This window comes from Euleptes europaea, chromosome 8 (genome assembly GCF_029931775.1).
Source record: "Euleptes europaea isolate rEulEur1 chromosome 8, rEulEur1.hap1, whole genome shotgun sequence".
NCBI lineage: Eukaryota > Metazoa > Chordata > Lepidosauria > Squamata > Sphaerodactylidae > Euleptes > Euleptes europaea.
Window position 1 is genome coordinate 99,213,515 of NC_079319.1, and position 25,210 is coordinate 99,238,724.

The window sequence follows — 25,210 nt, forward strand, 5'->3', positions numbered from 1 at the left end:
AATGACAGATGGAAAACAAGGATACAGCGAATTAAGCAAAGTAAGGTAGATATTATACAAAACCATGTTATCTAGAAAACTGCTCAAGAGAATATTAGTCACACCTCAGCACCTAAGGAAATATGCCACCTCAGCCACTCAGGAAATATGCCTCATAGGTTAATGTGAAACAATATGCATACGGACGCCTTCAAATCAGGGAATTCATGCTGTGACCTGCTCAGCCTAAAAAGGAAGAGTCACGTCCTTCTGTTCCACCTTCCTTGAAGTCTTCATCAGTTTGTCGGTGTCCTGGTTGCTGTTGGCTTGAAGATGACCTCTCTCAGTGCTGCCAACACTAAATTTTGCTTGGATCTTTTCAAAAAGCTGAGCGCGCAAAATGCTGGAGGAAATGTCTTCTTCTCCCCCATGAGCATTTCAGCATCTCTGGCCATGGTCATGCTTGGTGCAAGAGGGAACACGAAAGTTCAAATGGAAAAGGTAGGTACCCTACAGTGCTCTGAAGTAGACTTGGGAAAAGATTATGGATCCTAGGGGAACAAGACCAGATCTTTTTCTAAAGGCATAGGTATATTATAAATTCATAGGTACGTAGGAACATTTTTAATGCATCATTTTAAAAGCAATTATTTGACCCATGGAACGTGGTAGGGCGGGATCCTCACTGGCAGCCACCGCTAAAGACCAGTTTGAGAAAAATTTGTTCAAAAGCAGAAAATTATTTGCCCAGAGACTGTGCTCGGTGTCTCTGGGCTATGGCACAGAGGCCCTGTTTCCTGTTACAGAGGCTAAAATGATTATATTCACGTTGTGGGGACAGTCCCTCAAAGTCATTTGGCACCCACAGCTTATTTTATCTGAAATCCACATTGGAATCTGGCAGAGGGGACTTGGCTGGTGGTGGAGGCCTCGCTGGTGACGTGCTCATGTAGCCAGCGGTGTGCCGATGTCACTTCCTGTGCTCGCGAGAAGTAACCTGAGTGCACCCTAAGTGTCCCCCAGTGACGCACTGATGTCACTTCTGGGCTAATGGGTGTGGCATCAGTGCCCCCACCTCATTTTGTCACCATTTCCCCCCACCAGACAGCTAGGCTGCAGTAGGGATCACCTGCTGGGGGCGTAAGGGTGCCAGGTCCCCCCTTTCCATTGGTGGGAGGTTTTGGGGGGCGGGGCTGGGGTGATCGCATCACTTCTGGGTTTACCCCTGGAAGCACCACACAGCCGCAGCCACTTTAGCACTCAAACCCCCCAAATGCTGGCATTTGGGGGGTTTGACTGCTAAAGCAGCCATGGCGATGTGGCGCATCTGGGGGGTAGACCCAGAAGTGACGTGACTGCATTGCATGCAACTGCGAGCGCATGCAATCACTGCTGCCCAGCACCACCCACCTGGCAACCCTATGGGCTTACCCCCAGCAGGGGCCTGGCTATCCAAGCAGAACCACAGGACTGGGCCAAATCCTATCACAGGCTGCAGGGCCAGTTCCAGGTTTTGAGGAGCCCCAGACAGAGAGTGCCTGTGGCTCTCGTCCCTCGCTGTACCCACCCTCAGCCCCCCAGACGTGCCTTCCTTCCCTTTCCTCCACCTACATGCCTCCCTCCTGCCTGTGTCTTCCTCCTATCTCCTTGTGAGCTGTCCCAGTCACTGTCCACACTTACCACGTCCTGCAGCCCTTTTCCCAGTGGCAGTGGGCAGTGAGTGTAGCTGGAAGCATGGTGGAGCACTCGCAAATAAGTGAAGGGTGGGCTGACCACAGTGGGCCCTGCCAGAAGCCCTGGACTCTGGCTACTGCCCCACTTCAGGGTGTGCTGTTGCTGGCAAAAGTTGCCTGCAACTGCAGTGTTTATAATCTGCCAGGGCAGGTAGAGTTTCCACATCTCTTGAAACCCAATAGTGCTGATGCAGCTCAAATATTTCTTTCCCATTCTTAGTAAATTACTCAGGAGATCAGTGCTTTATATTTGGCAGGGGAGGGGTGGAGAAAGAGAGAGAAGGAGAGGGAGATTCATCTAACAGGTTTATTTTATTCAAATGAATATCAGGGAAAACAGATTTTTTTAAAAAAAAAACTTGTAAACATCTATCAACCCAGGCAACTGGGACCCAAGGTGGGAAGCAGATTAAAAACCACAGGAAGTTTAGAACCTCAAACAGTTAAAGCTATTTAGAAGTGCCAGCAAAAACCTTGTCAATGAGATCCCAACCCATAAGAGCCCAACTACAAAAACCACCGATACACTCTGAAGGCTGCCTTTAAAAGTTCTGTGTTGAAGCCATTAAGGCACTACAAAAGAGATGGGACCCTAATTTCTTCAAGAAGGCTATGCCAGATGGCTTGAGTCACTACAGAGGAAGCCCACGAGTGGGCAGCCATGCAACATACCATCCCTGGGTCTGTGATAACCCACTGGTGTTGCGTTCTGTGCTGAGCAAAGGTGCCTCACGAGGCAGACCTGCCTGCTTCACAAGAAATGCTTGGCGCGCTGTGGACTGGCCTAGAGCCAAAAACCACAGGACAAGTTCAATACCAAGAGTGGCCAATCACATGGTGTTTACATGGCAGGTACTTCATTTCAACGAGATCAGAACCTCAGGATATGGAGACTTCCCTGAAACGAGGCCTCCTCCAGACCACAGTGCAAAACAGCCGGTAAGAGGACCTGTTAATGTGATGGTGGAAACAACAGTTAAATTCTGTATTTGGAGGGGTGCTCTTCCATTAGGAAAAAAATAAAATGTTTATATCATAATTTTTGGGTTGCACACATGGTATTAAAGATCCAAGATCCATGGAACCTTACCTAAGTAATCTTTCTGTAAAGGTAGGTCCTGTCTCGCCAACCTATTAGAGTTTTTTGAAAGTGTCAATAAGCATGTGGACAGGAATGAGCCTGTGGACATTGTGTATTTGGATTTCCAAAAAGCTTTTTGACAAAGTCCCCCACCAAAGACTGCTAAGCAAACTTCATAGTCATGGGATAAGAGGATAAGTCCTCTTATGGATTGAGAGCTGGCTGAAAAATATGAAACAGAAAGTAGGAATCAATGGTCAGTTCTCACAATGGAGGGATGTGAGCAGTGGGGTCCCTCAGGGATCTGTGTTGGGACCGGTGCTTTTCAACCTGTTCATCAATGACCTAGATTTGGGGTTGAACAGCGAAGTAGCCAAGTTTGCAGATGACACCAAATTATTTAGGGTGGTTAAAACAAAATAGAACTGTGAAGAGCTCCAAAAGGATCTCTACAAACTGGAAGAATGGGCATTAAAATGGCAAATGAGATTCAGTGTGAGTAAGTGTAAAGTGATGCATATTGGGATAAAAAAATCCCAACTTCACATCTACACGGATGGGATCTGTGCTGGCAGCGACACACCAAGAAAGGGATCTTGGGGTGGTAGTGGATCACTCCATGAAGATGTCAACCCAGTGTGTGGCTGCTGTAAAAAAAGGCAAATTGCTGGCCATAATTAGATGAGGAACTGAGAATAAAACTGCTGATATCATACTGCCCTTGTATGATAAATCTATGGTGAAACCACGCTTGGAATATTGTGTACAGTTCTGGTTACCACACCTAAAAAAGGATATTACAGAGCTTGAGAAGGTGCCAAAATGATTAGGGGATTAGAGCAACTGCCCTATGAGGAGCGGTTAAAACGCGTAGGGCTGTTTAGCTTGGAAAGCAGGCGGCAGACATGATTAGGGTTGCCAGGTCCCTCATTGTCACCGGCAGGAGTTTTTGGGGTGGAGCCTGAGGAGTGCAATGCCATAGAGTCCAATTGCCAAAGCAGCCATTTTCTCCAGGTGATCTGATCTCTATCGGCTGGAGATCGGTTGTAATAGCAGATCTCCAGCTAGTACATGGAGGTTGGCAACCCTAGACATGATAGAGGTCTATAAAAGTATGCATGGTTTGGAGAGAGTGGACAGGGAGAAGCTTTTCTTCCTCTCCCATAATACTAGAATGCGGGGTCATCTGCTGAAGCTGGAGGGTGAGAGATTCAAAACAGATCAAAGGAAGTATTTTTTTCACACAACTCATAGTTAAATTGTGGAACTCCCTGCCCCAAAATGTGGTGATGACTGCCAACTTGGAAGGCTTTAAGAGGGGAGTGGACATGTTCATGGAGGAAAGGGGTATTCATGGCTACTAGTTAAAATGGATACTAGTCATGATGCACACCTATTCTCTCCAGGATCAGAGGAGCATGCCTATCACATTAGGAACACAGGAACACAGGCAGGACGGTGCTGCTGCAGCCGTCTAGCATGGGGGCTTCCTAGAGGCACCTGGTTGGCCACTGTGTGAACAGACTGTTGGACTTGATGGGCCTTGGTCTGATCCAGCAGGGCCTTTTCTGATGTTCTTATGTTCTCAAGAACTGGCATATCTATCCGTTTGGCTGCCTTTAAGGGAGAGAGCAAAAACAGCAGAGAAAATAATATTTAATATTAATTATTTCAGTTGTTACCCAGCACAGAACATCCAATAGATCTGCACATGCATGAGAACTAATGTAAACAAAGGGGAACAGTCAGCAAGAAAGCTAGCAAGGAAAATCACTTTCTGACATGGGATTCTTAAATCTTATTAAGTAATTTCCTCTGGAAAGATACACATTTGATAAATTGGACAATCCAAGCTGGGACACACATAGGGTTGCCAACTCCAGCTTGAAAAACTCCTGGATATTTTGGGTTGGTACCTGGAGATGGTGTACTTTGGGAAGGGGAGGGAACTCACTGGGAATATAATGTCGTAGTCTCTGTAAAGAGGAGATCATTTGTCATTCCAGATGAACTCCAAGCCCCATCTGGAAGCTGACAAGCCTAGTTCACATGAAAGGAAGTGGAATTAATTAAGAAGATAAAATATTCACTTGATAAAGATACATGAGCACTAAGTCATACAGTGAGAATGCAGTTTAAATAATATTTATCCAGAATTATTCATTGAAAGGTTTTTCCACTTTGATGAAGGAAGTATGACTGTACAGCTACTTTCAGGGATTTCCGGCACTAAATCTATTTATTAAAATATTTATATCCTGCTATTCTTGTGGCTCAATGGGGCTGTTCGATCTTCACATAACAACAGGGAAGCATTCTAAAGGACAAAAACTTCCCCCATATACATATTGAGGCACAACATGGGGTGGGGAGACAAAACTGAAGATTAAATTAGCATTGAGATCAGAACTAAGTACGTGTACATCTGTTACCTGCAGCACAAATGGTGTAGTGGTGGTATAGCCAGGCTGGAGTCAATGGGCTTAGGAAAGTGTATTTCCGCTTAGAACTGCGCTACCTGTTGCTTCCCCAAAGAATTCTGGCTATTTTAATTTGGTGAAGATACTAATAATTCCCTGTTAGAGATTCCTACCTTTTCCCACAAAGCTTCAGTTCCCAGAGTTCCCTGGGAAGAAGAAATGGCTGTTAAACTAGTTTATGACCTTGGGGAGATATGCCTTTAGATGCAGCATCTATCCCATCAAATCCAGGAATGTCTGTTCTTGTAGTATTCCTTTGCTACTTTGGAGATTCTTGTGGATACAACGGTGTGAAGCATAAGATAGCAACTCACCACCACTAAATCAGTCCTGCCAATACATTCTTCCTTTGTTCTCAGATGGCTGCAGAATTGCAGTGTGATCGACCTGAAAGTGTTCATTCCCAGTTCCAGGAATTACTATCACAAATCAACAAACCCACCAACAACTATGAATTAACTATTGCCAATAGACTGTTTGGAGCAATGGGTTTTGAATTCATTCAGGTAAGTTGAAGAAGGACTTCTTTCAGTACATGTCATTCTGCTCTAGTTGTCTACAATTTTCTGTCTAAATGGCAAACTGGGCTTTGGGGTGAGATCCTACAGCACATCACATGGAGATCCTACAGCACATCACCTGAGCCACGGGAACTCCTGGCTCAAATCCCATCTTGATAAACAGACTCAGCATGTCACTATGGCCAATCATAGTACTCCAACTGCATTTATTTCTTAATATAAGTGTGGAACTGCAGGCCATAATACACAATAGGAAATATGCATGTCAGGATAACTCGTGAAGATGTTTCTAGAGGGGCAGCCATGTTAGTCTGTTCCAGAAAAATAAAACAGAGTCCAGTGGCACCTTAAAGACTAGCAAAATTTATTTCAGCATACAGTTTTGTGAGACCCTCTGACTGTTGTTACCTCTCAGTAGGGCTGTTGAAAAAAAAATTCAGGCCGGTTCGGAATTGGCCGAACCTGGCCCGACTTGGGTCCAGTTCGGCCGAATTCCGAACCCCCCTGTTCAGGAATGTCTGGGCAGGCAGCGCAGAGCACTTTAAACTGCTCCGCCGGCTGGGTCCCGAAGCTCAGCTGTTGGGCGGGACCCCGCCCAACAGCTGAGCGTCGGGACCAGGCAACGGAGCAGTTTAACCTCACACACACACACTGCCCGGCTTCCCGGGACTCCCGCCTGGTTTCCTGGGAGTCCCTTGAAACCCGGCGGGGGGGTCTTTAAACTGCTCTGACAGCGTGGAGCAGTTTAAAGACCCACCGTCTCCCTTCCCGGGACTCCCGGGAAAGTGGGCAGTGGGGGTTTAAACTGCTCAGCGCTGCCTGCCCAGGTAGCGTGGAGCAGTTTAAAGACCCCCCGCCTGGTTTCCTGGGAGTCCCTTGAAACCCGGCGAGGCGGTCTTTAAAGGAGGGAAAAGCAGGTTCGGGAACGCCAAACCTGCCGAATTTATCCGGCGATCACCGGAACGCGTTGAATTCAGCGCGTCCTTTTCCCGCCTTTTTTGAGTTCATTTCCATCCGAACTGAAAACTCCCGAATCAGGGGAAATTCGGCTGTTTGTTCGGTTCTGATGAACTGAATCGACAGCCCTACCTCTCAGGTGCCACTGGACTCCTTTTTGACCTGGCTAACAGGGAAGCTATCTTGTTGAGTGGGGATGGGAGATGGGTCCATGTAACTCCTACACTTCAAAAACAAACATTTTCCTTTATTTGAACGAATATCCAGGTATGTGACTTCACTGAGCAACTTTATTATGAACTGGTCCCTTCTGTGGGGACAGGGGGCACGGTGTGTGTGTTGGGGACTGTGTCTGCCCCCTTTTTTTAAGTTGCCCCAATCATGGCTGCAGCTGACCCTGCACAACTTTTAGTCCACTTATTCCTGATATTGTCCACTTATTCCCTCAATTCCCTTGATATTAGCCCACTTATTCTCACAATGGTAGGCCTGGTGGAATAACTCCATTTTTAGGGTTGCCATGTCCCTCTTCACCACTGGCGGGAGGTTTTTGGGGTGGAGCCTGAGGAGGGCGGGGTTTGGGGAGTGGGGGGACTTTAATGCCATAGAGTCCAATTGCCAAAGTGGCCATTTTCTCCAGGTGAACTGATCTCTATCAACTGGAGATCAGTTGTAATAGCGGGAGATCTCCAGGTATTACCTGGAGGATGGCAACCCTATCTGTTTTACAAGCAGGGGCCATGGCTCAGTGGTAGAGCTTCTGATTAACATGCAGAAGGTCCCAGGTTCAATCCCCGGCATCTCCAGTTAAAGGGACTAGGCAAGTAGGTGATGCAAAAGACCTCTGCCTGAGACCCTGGAGAGCCGCTGCCGGTCTGAGTAGGCAGCTTCATGTGTTCATGTGTACAGGCCCTGCAGAATTCTTTAAAATCCTGCAGGGACCAGATCTCATTGAGGAGGGAGTTCCACCAGGCTGGGACCAGGGCCAAAAAAGCCCCAGCCCTAGTTGAGGACAACCGGACACTCTTCGGGCCAGAGACCACCAGGAGATAATGCTCTCTGGGGGGAGCATAGCAGGAGAGGCAGTCCCGCAGATACAAAGGTCCCAGACTGTTTAAGGCTTTGAAGGTCAAAACCAGCCCATTAGGTAAGTCAGAACCTCTCAACGCTACCTGCTTAATAATATGTGCTCTCATGTTCTCCAGCAATATGTACACAGCACTAAGGAATTATACCATTCTGAGCTCAAAAGAGTTGACTTTTTGAATGCAACTGAAGAAGCCAGAGAAACTATTAATTCATGGGTTGAATGTCAAACAAAAGGTAAGCATGCATGCATTTTGTACGTGTTTAAAAACCGAATTAATGCATTTGGTAAATTGCAAACACTGATAAGTTGATGCTGGCGTATATTTACAATGCAGCATTATGTCCTTGTGTGTGTGTGTGTGTGTGTGTGTGTGTGTGTGTGTGTGTATATATATATATATATATATATATATATATATATATATATATATATAATTTGTTATTTAGTAAATCCTGTACTATTATATTATATAGAATATTTTCAGAAAATACCTATTGCTTACTGGCAGGGTATTACCTCACAAGTCCTGGGAGGTCCCAGCCTTACTACAAGGAAACAGCTAAAATGGAAACAGTTAGGAGTGATGGAACTGGAATATATTGGCATACATTTGCAATACGTTGGATATCCACATCCTGTTAAAGAAAAATTGTCAAAAGTATATTTATTGCTTTTACATTTAGCTAAAAAAAGAATTGTTCGGGTTTGTTTCTACATAGCCTGTTTTGTTTTTATTGTTTATTGGTCATTTAACCATTCCAAAGATTGCTAGGGCCAAATTACAGAAATGATTCATCACAATAAGTCTTTGCTTCAGGTGCTGCTGACTTTCTTTGATTTCTTTTCATAACAAAGGCAAAATCCAGGATCTTTTCCCCTGCGGTGCTCTTGACCCGTCAGCTGTCCTGGTGTTAGTGAATGCCATATATTTCAAAGGAAAGTGGTTGTCCAGGTTTAGGGAAGAATACACCAAAGAATTGCCTTTTTGGCTGAATAAGGTATGGCATGTCCTGCAATCGGAATGGAAAGAAAGCCTTTTGTGGGAAATATGTGCACAGTTACCCTTGTTCCGTTCCTGCCCAGCTCTCCTCTAGTTTCTTGTTAATATTACTGTTATTGAAAGGCCAAGTAACAAGACATAAATCTGATCCCCCATAGTGAGTAATGCAGTCTGTCTGTAGCCAGCTTTGGCACATACCTATCAGAGGTCAATGTGGCTCTGCATTTGTATTTGAATGCACAACCAGATGTGCATCACTGGTAAACCCTGTGCATCACTGAAGGGGAATGGTGCATTCTCACACACACTTTTAACAGAGATGGAGGGCTATATTCCCAGAAAACTTCTTGCACTATTAGTCACACACAAAAGAGGGTTTTTTTTAATCTACATCCTCATGTTTGTTTCACTCCAGTCAAAAGTGAGTCCACAGCCCCTGCCTGGTGCCTTGCGGCAGAATTCAACCAGCCATACCTCTCCTCCTCTAGCACTGTCCTCACGGGTCAGAGTCACCATATCCACGTCTCCTATAACACTCTTGTGAGCAGAAGCACTCTTCACCTTGGGGCAGCCACGGCAGCTGTCCTGGATACCAGGCTGTTGGGCCCACCGTGAAACCAATCTTACTGCATCCTCCCATTTGTTTGTTTTGCCGTCAAGTCACAGCTGACTTATGGTGACCCCAGGTGGGGTTTTCAAGGCAAGAGATCTTCAGAGGTGCTTTGCCGTTGTCTGCCTCTGCGTCACACCCCTGGTATTCCTTGGCGGTCTCCCATCCAAATACTCGCCAGGGTCAAGGCTGAGAGAGTGCGACTGGCCCCAGGTCACCCAGCAACTTTCCTTGGCACAGTAGGGATTTGAACCTGGGTTTTCCAAATCCTGGTCCAACACCTTTGCCACTACACCACCTTACCACGTGAAAAACTGGGGTAGTATGTGTACAATAAGGTCACTTCCATTGCATTTGTGTCACTAAAACAACTATCAAGTTGCTCATGGGGATACAGGCTCCCCTAAGTAAGTGTGAGTGGCAAATCATCTCAAGCCTTCTTGTCTTTTCCTTCCTTCATCCCTGCAACAGCATGCCCCCCCACTCTTCTCCCAGTTTCAGCTTATGGGGGGTGACCTGGTTTCTTAGTATAAGTGTGAGCGGTGAGCAGTTACCAAAGAGAATGAGCGTGTTGTTGCAGTGGCTGGCCAAGTGCCGGCAGGACGTTGACAGTAGAGACCTGGCGTTAAGCTTCTACTAAGTCACAAAGTCTCAGTGGATCAGTCACCATTTTTCAGCACAACCACCTATGGGGGTTTTATTGTGAGGAAAATGGTGGGCGGGAGGAATATGCACACTACCCTGGAGGAATAGCAAAATAAATGTGTGAAAAATCCAAAAATAAACTCAAATGGGAATGGGAAAGTGAAGAGAAAATACATTTCTTTTTCCTGTAACATTGTAGTACGATACTGGCATACAACTAGGGATGCCAGCAGCCTCCAGGTGGGACCTGGGGATCTCAAAGAATTACAGCTCATCTCCAGACTACAGAGATCAGTTCCCCTGGAGAAAATGGATGCTTTTACTATATTTGCATTAATTTCAAGGGGTACTTTGAAGTGGGAAGCAACCCCCAGTCTGTATTCTGTGCCATTTTATTCCCATTATGCTAATTTCTTATATCAAACTGAATAATGCATTTCCCCCACTTTGCTTTGTTACAGAAAAAGAGCAAAAAAGTGCCAATGATGTTTCAGACTGGGAATTTTAAATTGGCCAGAATTCAAGACCCTCAGGTTCAAGTTCTTGAACTTCCTTATGAGGGTGAAGAGCTAAGCATGATTATCATGCTCCCTGAGGATGACGCTAGTCTGGAACAGGTAATTTAAAAATGTAAAGTGTCAGATGTTGTTAATGGGAAGGGCCACAGTTCAGTGGTAAATCACGGGGTTTGCATCCAGGTGGTCCCCTGCCTTGGCATCTCTAGCTACAAGGGTCCCAGAAAGCAGGGCTGGGAAAATCCTCTGCCTGAGACCCTGGAGCGTCGATGCTATCTGCATTCAATAACACTGTCCTCAGTAGACCAATGATCTGATTCAGCATAGGACAAGTTCATATGGTGACAAGCAAGATATCAAAGTGGCAATACCCACCTATGTTACTATCATGAATGGACAATTTCTACACTTTTAGGGGCACCCTATTATTCATGGGTTTGAACCCCAGCATTATATTTTGCCATATAAACTGACTCCCACAGAGATGTTCAAGCTCTGTAATAAACTTGGACCAACCTAGATATAGTTATTAAAATAGGTTCTCTTTATGTAATTCCTCTATTTCACCTTCTAAAGCTTGGTCAATAGTTGGGGTTGCCATTATCCAGGTATGGCCTGGAGAGCTCCAGAATAATAACTGATTTGCAGGCTACAGAGATCAGTTCCCCTGGGAAAAATGGCTGCTTTGGAGGGTGGACTCCATGGCATTATATCCCACTGAGGTCACCCCCCTCTCCAGGCTCCTCCTCCCAAATCTCCAGGAATTTCCCCACCCAGAGTTGTCAACCCTATCATTAGTTTTGATCTTGGGCATACTGAGATCATATGGCATGGTATAAAGACAAACAACCGACCCAGTCAATGGCAGTATTGATATGTCTGTGATTTTCTTCATTCAAGCTGGCAAGTTCTCTTACCTACAAGAAAATTGAAGAGTGGACCAGTTCGTCAAATATGTACCCTATGCTGGTGAATGTGTATCTTCCCAGATTTAAACGAGAAAAGAGATATGAACTTGAGACAGTTTTGCAGTCAATGGGAATGAAAGATGCTTTTGCAAGAGGAAAAAGTAATTTCACTGGGATATCTGAGAACATGGGGCTGTTTGTATCCAACGTCACTCACAAGTCCTTTGTAGAAATCAATGAAAAGGGCACAGAAGCCGCTGCTTCCACTGGGGTACAGGTAGCTCCAATGTGTGCGCAGTTTCCAGTGGAATTTAAGGCAGATCACCCATTCATCTTCTATATTACAGATAAGGCAACGAAGAGCATTATCTTCTTTGGTAGCTATTCATCACCTTAAGTAACATGCCATTTGGGGAAAAAAATCCTCCTATTTAGTGCTGTAGTAGGGGAAACTAACAATTATTTTAGATCTTTATTATGCCTAGTTTCCCCCCCCCCCTTTTTTTTAAAGCAGCCAACATGGCTTTAGCCCTATTTTCAGCCAGGCACGTAAACTGTTTTTAACTACATTCAACTTGGAGTGAATCTGGTACCTGCTTGCTGTAACCCTATTGCAAGGTTAACATTATCATGGAGGGCAAATGAGAGAGATTTCTCTGAAAACATGAGTGAAACCCACATTCTTCTCCTTCTACTGATGTGCAGACTTTGCCTGATTCTCCTGCACTGTGGTCCACCTTCTGGCAGCGCAAGAAAATAAGGCTCAATGGAAGGCCTTGGTTCAAATTGAAGGGGCCGGGTGGGCTGTCAGAAAGCATTCCTTGTAGACACGATGATGCCCCACTGAGTCCCTGATTCCAACAGAAATGCCTTTGGCAAAAGAAGAGAGCTCAAGTGATGTTTCCTCCTTGAAGAAAACTTCAAGGAGTAGTGGTTAAGAGCGGTGGTTTGAGCAATGGAGTCTGATCTGGAGAACTGGGTTTGATTCCCCACTCCTCCACATGAGTGGCGGAGGCTAATCTGGTGAACTGGATGTTTCCCCACTCCTACACCTTGGGCTAGTCACAGTTCTCTCTGAACTCTCTTGGCCCCACCCACCTCACAGTGTGTCTGTTGTGGGGAGGGGAAGGGAAGGTGATTGTAAGCCAGTTTGAGTCTCCCTAAAGTGGTAGAGAAAGTTGGCATATAAAAACCAACTCTTGTTCTTCTTTGTTTTTGGCGTACCATCTTTGCCACTCCTTTGAGACACCACCCATGTAAGCTCATCCATACAGAATCTCACGGATACAGAGGAATTGGGGGGGGGGGAGTGGGTCATGTCCTTTTATGCTTCTGGGTTTTAATGGCTGGATTTTAATCATTTTATGCTTTGTGATGTGAACCACCTTGAAGGGGTTTCTGAAGAGGCAGCATATACAAGTTTTAAATTAATAAAAAATGCCAGTGAATATTTTCCTCTTTAGGATAATTTTAGGAAACAATAATCAAATGTCTTTGAGTTCTAATTGCAGCTGGTATTACATATTGCACCAGTATTCTTAATAAACGCTAGTAAACTTTTCCAGGGCATCCTGTTTTTATTAATGGAACTGCCATAGAAGCCTTGTGGCCTATTCTGGGTGGTGCAGATAGTGGCGTTTAAACTTGCAGGACAGGCGTTTAAACTTGCATCTGATCTTTACCAGAAGAGTCACTAGAGTGGTACCGAATTTGGGTTAGCAGAGTATTCTGTAGAACTTAGTGGTAGATGACAGAGCTAATGAGCTCAATGAGTCATCCTTGCCTCACTCCTTCTCCTCCTCACCACCAATCGTCGCCTGGAGCACAATTAAACTTTTACTGAAGTTAAACAGAGTCATTGAATGTAGGGAAGAGAGAGGGACTTTGTGCCCTGTAATATTATAACAAGTATGTTATCCAATAAAAAAATCATGGTGTGTGTGTGTGTGCATGTTAGTAATATGGTGGGGAAAGCTTTTTAATGCCTGGATCAATTTAATTAACATTTTGCCCTTACCCTCTAGGATAACTCTGACTGCTTCATTCTTGTACAAATTGGCATCATTCTCAAAATTCTGTGGGGCTCTTCAGGTTGTTTACAATGTGACTGCATCACAAATTTTGGAATGGTTTCTTTCTGTGTTAAATTTAGATTTGTCATGATATAATTAGCTTCTGCAATAATACATTTTTAACATGAGCCCTTGAAAAATGGATGAAAACAGAAAAAAGTAAACTAAGTAAATTAAGGCTGCAATCCTGAAGGGGGGGTGAAGCTCCTTAGGAGCCGGCGTAACCCTGTGCCAGTATAAGTGCCCCTTTAGCTCAGGAAAAGGGGCACTGACACCATCCTGGGGGCAAACACGACGGCATTGGGGAACCACAGAACTGTGCCAGCCCCTGCAGCCAGCGCAGCCACAGTGGCAGGGAATTCCCGGAAGGGAAAGCCCACCCCAACTGGGGGGGGGGGCTTCCTGGGGCATTCCAAGGGGTGGAGCTGATGTTAGTCAGTTTCCAAACCCCTTTAGCCCCAGGGACGCCCCCTCAAGCTGCGGCATTGCCACACCGCCTTTTTTGGTGGCGTAGCCTCGCCTTGCTCTATGGGGGCATTTTCACTTTTTAATTTTAAAAATGCTTTTTTTCTTCCTCAGGAATGGGGGTGTATGTCACAAAACCTTCCAGTATCCATTTAATTTTTGCTTCTCTATCCTCCATACTGATGAATTATTAAATTTGCATATGCTTATGTGTCTATGTTTTCAGGCCATTATGGGTAAAATAAATAAATAATAACCACTTCTATGGGTACCTAAACAGCCCATTGCTGAGCTGATGGCGTACGTGGACGGCGGGGAAGAGGCGCAGGTGCGCCTCCTCCTAAGCCGTTTCGCATTCGCTGTAAGCACTTGGTCCATAGAAAACCGGAAATCACACCAGGAGACTCAGTAGTCAAAACGAGTAGGTTTACTGGTAACATAGGGAAGCAGAGCTTAGAGGTCCTAAGACAGCAATGGGGGGAAATGGCATGCACTTGATAATATAAGAACATTAGAAAAAAGCGTTCAGCAATACAGTCTCATGAGATCACTTTCAACAGCCTAGAGGCGCCACAGCTCCCACGGGCATCTGCTAGCTTCAAAAGGAACAGGAATGCAGTATTGGGAAAACAGTCCTTGAGCAGTCTGTGAGAAAACGAAACTATCTGAGACACAGCGAGTAGGCCTGACATTCTGCCCCACTTAGGGCCCCCTCCCATCCTGGAAGGGGGACGGCTTATGGGGGTAGGCGATGTGGAAGGCGCGCACTAGGTGCGGGGTGGAGACATCTTGTGCACGAAGCCATTAATCATAGGCAGGAGGGAAGTGTTTCCAACGAACCAGGTATTGTAGAGAGCCGTGACGCATACGAGAGTCCAGGATCTTTGACACTTCAAAATGTTCCTCCCCCCCACATCACAGGGTGTTCAGGAGGCGGTTCCGGGTGCCAGTTTGAGGCGGCAACATGAGGTTTGAGGAGGCTGACATGGAAGACAGGATGGATACGCCTCAAAGTTTTAGGGAGGGTCAGTTCCACAGTGACTGGGTTAATTATCCGAGCCACAGGATACGGCCCCACGTACTTGGCACTGAGCTTATCACATGGCTGGGAGGACCGTAGATTCTTGGTGGACAGGTGCACTAAGTCACCAACCTGGAAGTCTTTGCTGGGAGAGCGATGTTTATCAGCTTGAGCTTTATATTTGTGTTTGGTCCTTTCTAAATTCTTTACTAGCCAGGGCCAGGTGGTGTGGATAGCTTGAGCCCAAGAGGCTACATTATCACTTCCCTCCTCCCCAGCGACATCAACATGACCAATAGGACTGAAATCTTGACCATACACAGCATAAAAAGGACTGAAACCTGTAGATTGATGCACAGCATTATTGTAAGCATACTCAGCAAAAGGCAATAGTTCAACCCAATCATCTTGGTGATAATTGACATAAAAACGCAAATAGCATTCCAGTACAGCATTTACACGTTCAGTTTGCCCATCCGTTTGGGGGTCTAGACAAACCCTGTTCCACCCCCACCAATTTGAGAAAGGTTTTCCAAAACTTAGCTACGTAGGTCCCCCCGCAGTCGCTAATTATCTTACACGGAAAGGAATGCAAACGGAAAACATGTGACACAAAGAGGCCAGCCAACTTTGGGGCGGAGGGTATGCCCGCACATGGAACCAGATGTACCTGTTTGGAAAACAAGTCAGTAATAACCCATAGAACGGTTTTTCCTTCACTGAGTGGGAGATCAGTCATAAAATCCATAGCAATCACTTCCCAGGGCTTGGTGGGAACCCCCAGCGGTTGCAACAGTCCAGGGGGCTTACCTTGGGATCATTTGACAGTGGCACAGATGGGACAGCTGCGAATGAAGGAATCCACATCAGTACGCATGCCTGCCCACCAAAACTGCCTGCGCAACAAGTGAAGGGTTTTTAAGAATCCAAAGTGTCCTGTCGTTTTGGCTCCATGGGCCATTTGCAGGACCTCTTTCCGAAGTATTTTAGGCACGTACAATCTCGAGTCCTTGTACCAACAACCACCCCGTTCTAGCAGGCCCGAGGACAGTGCCTGAGCAGTGCGTTCGGCGAGGCACTGAGCACGAAGGGAGTCCAGGAAGGAGTCGGGTAGGATCACCCCCCCACCGAGGGGGGTGCAGCAGGAGCTGTCGGCAGTGGCGATGGGGTGGAGGGGAGGATTGGTTGATGTGGGGCGCTGGGTGTAGGTGGCATGGGTGGGTCCGGAGAGGGAGTTGGTTCCCTCTTGACAGATGCTCTGCTGTCCGCTGCTTGGGGCTAGGATTGGAGCAGAGTTTGGGACTGAGTCTGTACAGCTAGAACTGGTAGAGCTTCCCTTTGCGCTGAAGTGAATAAGGAGACCGTAGGACAGTCAATTTTCACTGGATACTGGGGGAGCCTGGAAAGAGCATCAGCTAGCATGTTTTGCTTTCCAGGCACATGCTTGAGTACAAAACGGAATTGAGCAAAGAAGTCTTCCCAAAGCTGCTGCTTCGCGGACAGTTTATGGGCCCCCGTGAGAGCCTCTAGATTTTTGTGATTGGTCCAGACTTCAAAGGGGGCCCTGGAACCTTCCAGAAACTGCCTCCACGTAGTGAGGGCATGATGGACGGCTGCAGCTTCTTTTTCCCAAATTGGCCAGCTCAGTTGGGAGTGCACAAATTTCTTTGAGAAAGAAGCACAGGGGCAAAGAAGACCATCCGGTCCTCTTTGCAAAAGAGCCCCCCCCCCCATAGCTACATCAGACGCATCTACTTGCTCAATAAACATTTGGTCTGGATCGGGATGCTGCAGCACAGGTTCAGAAGTGAAAAGCCACTTGAGAGTTGCAAAAGCAGTTTGACATTGATCAGTCCAATGCACCTTGGCGGTGGGCAACGCGGCAGAGACCCCTTTACCCTTAGTCTTAAGGAGGTCGGTGAGTGGCAGTGCCACCTGAGCAAAGTTGGGAATGAAACCACGGTAAAAATTGGCAAAGCCGAGAAATTGCTGCACCTGCTTGCGGATGGAGGGAGGAGCCCAATCAAGTACGGATTGTATCTTAGCAGGGTCCATGGTGAGGTCCTGATGTGAGACTATGTATCCCAAGAAGGTTAATTGTTTCTGGTGGAACTCACACTTAGACAACTTAGCGTAGAACTGATTGTTTCTGAGACGTTGTAACACTTCGCAGACCAGAGTAATATGCTCATCCATGGAATTAGAGTAAATAAGGATATCATCAAGATAAACTACCATGCCCCAATATAATAAATCATGGAGGACCTCGTTAATGAGTTGCATGAAGACCCCCGGGACCCCTTTTAACCCGAAAGGCATCACCAGAAATTCATACATTCCGAAGCAGCTAGAAAAGGCTGTGAGGGGTTCGTCCCTGTCACGAATTCGGACTCGGTAATACTCTTCAACCAAGTCCAGTTTGGTGAAAATGCACCCCTCCCTACGTTGTCCCAAGATGTCAGAGATCAGCGGAATGGGGTAGGCATTGGCTTGGGTGACTGCGATGAGTTTTCAAAAGTCAATGCACAAGCGCAAGGCACCCGTCTTCTTACGGACAAAGAAAGCAGGGGCTGAGTTGGGAGCAGCTGATGGCCGAATGAACCCCCGAGCAAGATTTTTGTCTAGAAAGTCTCGCAGCATGGCATGTTCGGAAACGCTCATAGGGTAAATCTTGCTTTTAGTCAGTTTGCAGTCTCCCACTACTTCAATCGCACAGTCCGTAGTACGATGGGGGGTAATGCATCGCATTCTTTTACATCAAAAACATCCGCAAAGTCTCGGTATGCCTCGGGTAATTGGGTCGACGGTAGAGCATCGGAGGCTAAGGCTGAGGCAGGTGGAAGATCAACCGAGACCTCGTGTCAATGTTGGTCACACTTAGGGTTGGTAAAGGCAATAGTGTCAGCCTCCCAGTCTATGGAAGGACTGTGCCCTTTGAGCCAGTTAATTCCTAAAATGACTTCGTATCGGACTGGAGCAATGGTAAAGTCTATCTGCTCCCAATGGGAACCGATGCCCATCGCTACTCCCCGTGTGAGACGGTCGACCGGCCCCCCCTTAAAGTGGCTACTGTCCATTTGGGTGAATTGGACGGGAGCCGGTAGGTTTTCGGACTTGACTTGTAGAGCTGCAAATGTGGCCTCATTGATTAAAGAGCTCCCGCAGCCTGAATCTATGAGGGATTTGACACGTAACTGGGGGCCCTTCTTATAGTGTTGTTACACTACGTCCACATACACAGTATTTTCTACTTCACTCACCATGACAGGAGCCTTGGGTTTTGCAGGGGTTTCTGCAGGGGTCTGTGGGGACGCTCCACTCACCACAGACCATGTCCGTTTTTTGACAGGTCGAGAGGAGATTCCAGATTTAGAGCTGGGGAATTCCATTGATGATCTTCATAGGAAGAAGGAGAACTGTCCCCCACTGGGGCACTTGTAATCCGGGACCCTACGGGGTCGATGGGTGCAGGGAGACTAGACGATTCTTCGACGTGATGTGCAGAGGGTGTGGGTCTTCCCGGTGCTGTGGGTGGCCGCGGTGCCTCTGCGTTGAGGTCGTCCTCGAGTTCAAGGCGGTATGCCCAGTCGATGGGGCTCTGGACGTTGAGGACAAGCCGCCGCAAAGTGGCCCATAACACTGCAAACGAGACAGGCTCCTCGCTGGAATTGGGACTCGCGATCCAGAGGGAGTCAGGTTGGTCTCCGCGGGTTGGGAGTCGAAGGTTTGGGGGGAGGTTTTTGACTGCCCCTCTCTTTGGCCCGATTTCGGACCAGGGAAACGAACTGTCGGCGACTTTCTACTTCCTCGGCCAGTAGAATCCAATCCTCCAGGGTATCTGGGTCACCTCGCATATAAGACCAGTTCAAAATGTCCGGGTGCAAAGCTTCTCGGAAGTACTGGATAAGGGTAGCTTCGGGCCAGTCCACTACTTTACTTGCAAGTCGTTGGAATTCATCTGCGAATTCCCGAACTGGAGAGGAGCCTTGCCTGAGTTGCAAAAGTTCCACTTTGGCTCTCTCTCCCATGAAGGGATCCTCAAAGCGCCTCCTCAAGGCAAACATGAAATTGTTGAGGGAGCGAATGGATTGGGATCGCGTATCGAACTGGAGAATCATCCAATCGGCAGCTTTATCCGTTAGCAGGGAGGCAACGAAACGAACGAGGCTATCTTCGGTAGGGAAGAATTGTCTTTGCTCCCTCATATAACTATCCACATGATGTAAAAAATGGGGCAAAGTGTCAACTGAGCCGTCATAAGTAATCTTCAACTTCAGTTGCCTCCATGGCATTGGGGGTACAGGTGGGTATCCAGGACCAGGAGCTCCTGGTAACCCCGGCGCTCCCAGTAGTACGGGTAAGGCAGGTGCAACAGGCCCTCCGCTGGGTGTTGCGGGGCCTCCACCAGGAACAATGGGTCCTCCACCAGGAGCAACGGGACCCCCGCCAGGAGCTGCGGGTCCTCCTCCAGGAGGAACCACCGGCGCAGCTGGTTGCTGCGGCGGTTGTTGCGGTGGCTGCTGTGGTGGCTGCTGCGGCATCACAGGAGCCTGGGTAACGGGCGCAGTTTGTTGAGTCCGTTGTAACTGGTCCTTGTCACTGAGTACCAGGGTCAGTTGATCCTGTAAGCGCGCCACCTGCTCCATAAGGTCCAGATTTTGGTTTCGCAGCAAAAACATCTCGTCGCCTGTGCTGCCGTCACAGCGGGACTGGCTGACCCGCAGATTAGTGGCCCAGCGAGACTCCCCACCGTATAAATCCTCCTCGTCAGAATTGTCTAGCACCTCGGGCAAAGACCCCACCAACCTGTGGGAGCGTTGAATGCTACGCAATGGGACGAAAGACGGGGAGAACGGGGGCAATTCATAGGGTTGTCGGGGGCGTGCGCCGGCCCGCGCCCGTTCAGCAGCTAAGCGTTCCCTCTCCTCCTGTTCAGCCCGAGCTTTTGCCGCTGTCCGTGCCTGCTCCTCTGCTCTGTTGTGCTCGGCCAGGGCCTGGTCGGCTTCCAGCTTGGTGGTCAGTGCCGTGGTAACAAGAGGAAGGGCCTCCTGTTCCAAAGTGTAGAGGAGTTCAGCGCGATCTGTCAGATCCAACATCGGCTGGATCTGTACCGCCAAGGCCGCTGCATCAATACCGAAGTCAGGAGTCAGATGCTTTGTGAGTTCAGCCACTGAAATAGTGGCTGCAGTTTGGCCCTGAAAAAGCGCAGCCACCCGTGTGGCCACCGCTTTCGCCTCCGCTTGGCAGAGCTCGGGGGCTGGTGTGGCCAGGGTTGCCATGTCTGAAGACCTCGCAGAACAGATCGGGACCGCAGTCAGAGTCGTTTGCGTTCCACCGGCAGTTAGTCCGGCCAATAGGCTAGTCAACAATTGTAAATCCTCTGCCGCCAATCGAGCATCCTCCACCAACCAGTCGAGGGTGTGGAGGTCTTGGCAGGCACTGGCATCCGCGATGTCGGACGTCCAGGGGACCGTCGCGGCTAGAGAACGCCACTGAGCACGACCAAGTCCAGTCAGGCGATTAACTTCCGCATCAGTACGATGTAGTTCAGCTATAACGTCCTGTACGAGCTCGGGGTCGTCAGCTGCCGTTCCTAAGGGAAGGGACCAAGGATGGAAGCCTTCCAGGGCTCCTAGCAGGAACCCACCACCCGGGGAACAGATCCGTTCTCACCCGGGCCCGGGCGAACCGCTCGGGGCTCCAGCCACGGGTAGGTCACTCGGAGAGCGTCGTCCTAGCTCCAATCCGAGTGGCAGGCGAACCCTCCGGGGGTCTAGCCTGACAGATGAAAGAGATTGATTGCTGTCTTAATGTAAGCACTTGGTCCATAGAAAACCAGAAGTCACACCAGGAGACTCAGTAGTCAAAAAGAGTAGGTTTACTGGTAACATAGGGAAGCAGAGCTTAGAGGTCCTAAGACAGCAATGGGGGGAAATGGCATGCACTTGATAATATAAGAACATTAGAAAAAAGCGTTCAGCAAGACAGTCTCATGAGATCACTTTCAACAGCCTAGAGGCGCCACAGCTCCCAATGGCACCTGCTAGCTTCAAAAGGAACAGGAATGCAGTATTGGGAAAACAGTCCTTGAGCAGTCTGTGAGAAAACAAAACTATCTGAGACACAGCGAGTACGCCTGACAAAACAAAAAAAAGCAGTCTCACAGCTTTTTTTTTTTTTGTTTAAACGGGGCCTTTCACCCCATAGAGAACAGTGAGGCTGCGCCTGCTAAAAAGCAGGCACAGCAACGCTGTTCCTGGCTCTGGTGTACTGGCGCGAATGGGGACAGGACGCCGCCTAACCGGCGGCTCCTCCCCCTAGCCTGCCCCAGGAGCGCAGATTTCTGGTGGAAAGATATACTAAGTCCCCAACTTGGAAGTCCTTACTGGGGGAGCGATGCTTATCAGCTTGCGCTTTATACTTGCGTTTGGCTCGGCCCAGGTTGCTAATCAGCCAGGGCCAAGTAGTACGGAGGGCATGCGCCCATAAGGCGACATCAGGATCCCCCTCCCCCTCAGACCCTTCCACAGGGGCAATAGGACCGAAGTCCTGACCATACACAGCATAGAAAGGGCTGAAGCCAGTAGATTGATGCACAGCATTATTGTAAGCATATTCTGCAAAAGGCAACAGCTCTACCCAGTCATCTTGGTGATAATTGACATAACAACGCAAATAGCATTCCAGTACAGCATTGACACGCTCAGTTTGCCCATCCGTTTGAGGATGGTAAGCACTAGACAACCCTTTCTCCACCCCCACTAACTTGAGAAAAGCTTTCCAAAATTTAGCAACAAAACTACTCCCGCGGTCGCAGATTATCTTGCGCGGAAATGAATGTAGCCGGAAGACATGTGACAGGAAGAGGTGGGCCAACTTGGGGGCGGAGGGAATACCCGGTAAGGGAACCAAATGTACCTGTTTGGAAAATAAGTCAGTAACAACCCATAGTACAGTTTTGCCCCCGCTAAGGGGGAGATCCGTCATGAAATCCATGGCAATCACTTCCCAGGGTTTACTGGGGATTTCCAGCGGCTGCAGTAGTCCTGGGGGTTTGCCTTGAGAACATTTGACTGTGGCACAGATAGGGCAGCTGCGAATGAAGGAGTCCACATCAGAACGCATTCCCCCCCACCAAAACGGTCTGCGCAACAGATGAAGAGTTTTCAGGAACCCAAAGTGTCCCGCTGTTTTAGCTCCATGGGCTAACTGTAGAACTTCTCTTCGAAGTATTTTAGGCACGTATAGTTTTGAGTCTTTGTACCAACAACCACCTTGCTCGAGTACACCTTGGGGCAAGGTTTGGGCAGTGAGTTCGGCTAGGCACTGAGCCCAAAGGGAGTCCAGGAAGGTATTGGAGATGATCACCCCCTCTCCGTTTGTGGGAGAGGGTGAAGCAGGAGCTGGTGGTGGTGGAGGGGGAGGAGAGGCTGGTTGCTGTGGAGCGCTGGATACAGGTGGCGCAAGGGGGACAGGCGAGGGAGCCTGCTGGTTGGGGCTGGATACCTTGTCAGCTACGGTATGGTTCCCCTGCTTGCGCCGGGTTTGGGCCTGGGTTTGCACGACCAGTAGGGGTAGGGCTTCCCTTTGCGCCAGGGTAAACAACGAGTCTGTCGGCCGATCACGTTTTATTGGGTATTGAGGCAACCGGGATAGGGCATCTGCAAGCACGTTCTGTTTCCCGGGCACATGTTTGAGAACAAAACGGAATTGAGCAAAGAAGTCCGCCCAAAGCTGTTGTTTTGCGGACAATTTATGGGTCCCCGTGAGGGCAGCCAGATTTTTGTGATCGGTCCAAACTTCAAAGGGGATCCCGGACCCCTCCAGAAATTGCCTCCACAGCGTAAGGGCATGGTGGACGGCTGATGCTTCCTTTTCCCAAATGGGCCAGTTTAGTTGGGAATGTGCAAACTTCTTGGAGAAGAAGGCACAGGGGTGCAGGAGACCGTCCGGTCCTCTCTGGAGTAGGGCCCCTCCCATGGCTACGTCGGACGCATCGACCTGCACAATAAACATTTGGTTCGGATCTGGGTGCTGCAGGACCGGTTCAGAAGTGAAAAGCCGTTTGAGGGCTACAAAGGCAGATTGGCATTGATCCGTCCACAGTATTTTGGCCGAGGGCAACGTTGCAGAAATCCCTTTACCCTTTGTTTTCAGGAGGTCAGTGATTGGCAGCGCCACTTGAGCAAAATTGGGAATGAAACCGCGGTAGAAGTTAGCAAAGCCCAGAAATTGCTGTACTTGTTTGCGGGTAGAGGGCGGAGTCCAGTCAAGTACCGATTGGACTTTAGCGGGGTCCATGCTAAGGCCACGATGAGAGATTATGTACCCCAAAAAAGTTATCTGCTTTTGGTGAAATTCACATTTAGACAGTTTCGCATAGAGCTGGTGGTTACGCAGTCGTTGCAAAACCTCTCTGACCAGAACAACATTTCCTCCATGGTTTTCGAATAAATAAGAATATCATCCAAATAAACTACCACGCCGCGGTACAGTAAATCATGGAGGATTTCGTTAATGAGTTGCATGAAGACCCCCGGGGGCCCCTTCAATCCGAAAGGCATCACAAGAAATTCATACATTCCAAAACAGCTAGAGAAGGCGGTGAGGGGTTCGTCCCCCTCACGAATACGGATGCGATAATAAGCTTCCACCAAGTCCAACTTGGAGAAAACGCGACCCTCCTGTAATTGCCCCATGATATCTGAGATCAACGGTATGGGGTAGGCGTTGGCTTGGGTAACTGCATTAAGTTTTCGGAAGTCAATGCATAAACGCAGGTCACCCTCCTTTTTCCGGACAAAGAACTCTGGGGCCGAGTTGGCAGCGTTTGATGGCCGAATGAACCCTCGAGCGAAATTTTTGTCCAAAAAGTCCCGTAACACAGCGCGTTCGGAAACGCTCATGGGGTAAATCTTGCTTTTAGTCAGTGTGCAGTCTTTAACTACTTCAATGGCACAGTCAGTGGTACGATGGGGGGCAAGGCGTCACATTCTTTAATATCAAAGACATCTGCAAAGTCTCTGTAGGCATCGGGTAAAGGCGGTGGCGATTCGGCATCGGAGGTTAAAGCCGGAGTGGGTGGAGACGTCACCGCGACTCCTTGTCGGTGCTGTTCGCACATAGGATTGGTAAAGGAAATAGTATCCGTTTCCCAGTCTATATAAGGACTATGGCCTTTGAGCCAATTAATCCCTAGGACAACTTCAAACCGAATGGGGGCTATGGTAAAGTCTATTTGTTCCCAATGGGAACCTATACCCATCGCTACTCCCTGTGTGCGATGATCGACTGGTCCCCCCTTAAAAGGGCTACCATCCATCTGGGCAAATTGGACGGGAGCGGCTAACGCCTCGGACTTGACTTTGAGAGCTGCGAATGTGGTTTCACTAATTAAAGTGCGACCGCAGCCAGAGTCAATAAGTGCCTTGACAGGTAGTTGGGGACCCCCTTTATAGTGTTGCAACACTGCGTCCACATACACCGTATTTTCTACTTCTCTCACCTTCATCGGTTTTGTGGGTTTTGCAGGAGAAACTGCAGGGGTCTGTGGGGACGTTCCATTCACCGCAGCCTGTGACCGGTTATTTGACAGGTCAAGAGGCGAGTCCAGGTTTAGCGCTGGGGTAACCTGGAGATGATCCCCGTCCGAAGATGGAGAATTGTCCCCCGCTGGGGCACTTGTAATCCAAGACCCGGAGGGGTCTGTAGAAGTAGGAAGATCGGGAGAGTCTCTGAAATGAAGTGCAGAGGGTGTGAGCCGTCCCGGCGTTGTAGTGCGGGCGGCCGCGGTGCCTCTGCGTTGAGGTCGTCCCCGAGCTCGGGGCGATGTGTTCAGTCGAGGGAATTCCAGGCGTTGAGGACATGCTGAAACAAAGTGGTCCATAGCGCCGCAAACGAGACTGGCCCCCCTTTGGAATCGGGACTCGCGATCCTGAGGGGGTCGTGCTGATCTCCGCTGGCAGGGAGCGGAAGCTTTGGGGGGATGCTTCTGGCTTCCCCTCACCTTGGGTCGCTGACGGGGTAGTATCTCTGCCGAGCCGGCAAAAGAGATCTTCAGTTTGGGTGGTCTCCATGGAACTGGAGGTAGTACGGGTGCTGGTGTAGATCCAAGGAACGGGGCCCCTGGCCTT

At 48.4% G+C, this 25,210-nt stretch overlaps 1 protein-coding gene across 1 annotated transcript; it reads left to right on the top strand.

The window, feature by feature from the left end:
- Window positions 1–312: 312 nt before the first annotated feature.
- Window positions 313–11,916, top strand: LOC130482050 (leukocyte elastase inhibitor-like). Its single transcript, XM_056854862.1, has 7 exons — window positions 313–480; window positions 2,565–2,651; window positions 5,633–5,779; window positions 7,957–8,074; window positions 8,697–8,839; window positions 10,558–10,713; window positions 11,512–11,916. The coding sequence occupies exons 1-7, from the start codon at window positions 313–315 to the stop codon at window positions 11,914–11,916; spliced, it is 1,224 nt and encodes a 407-aa protein (XP_056710840.1).
- Window positions 11,917–25,210: the final 13,294 nt, after the last annotated feature.

Coding starts and splice junctions, on each gene's coding strand:
- LOC130482050 (XM_056854862.1), top strand. CDS start 313: ATGACCTCTCTCAGTGCTGCCAACACTAAATTTTGCTTGGATCTTTTC. Junction 5,780..7,956: donor TGGGTTTTGAATTCATTCAG/GTAAGTTGAAGA, acceptor CATGTTCTCCAG/CAATATGTACACAGCACTAA. Junction 8,075..8,696: donor GGTTGAATGTCAAACAAAAG/GTAAGCATGCAT, acceptor TTCATAACAAAG/GCAAAATCCAGGATCTTTTC.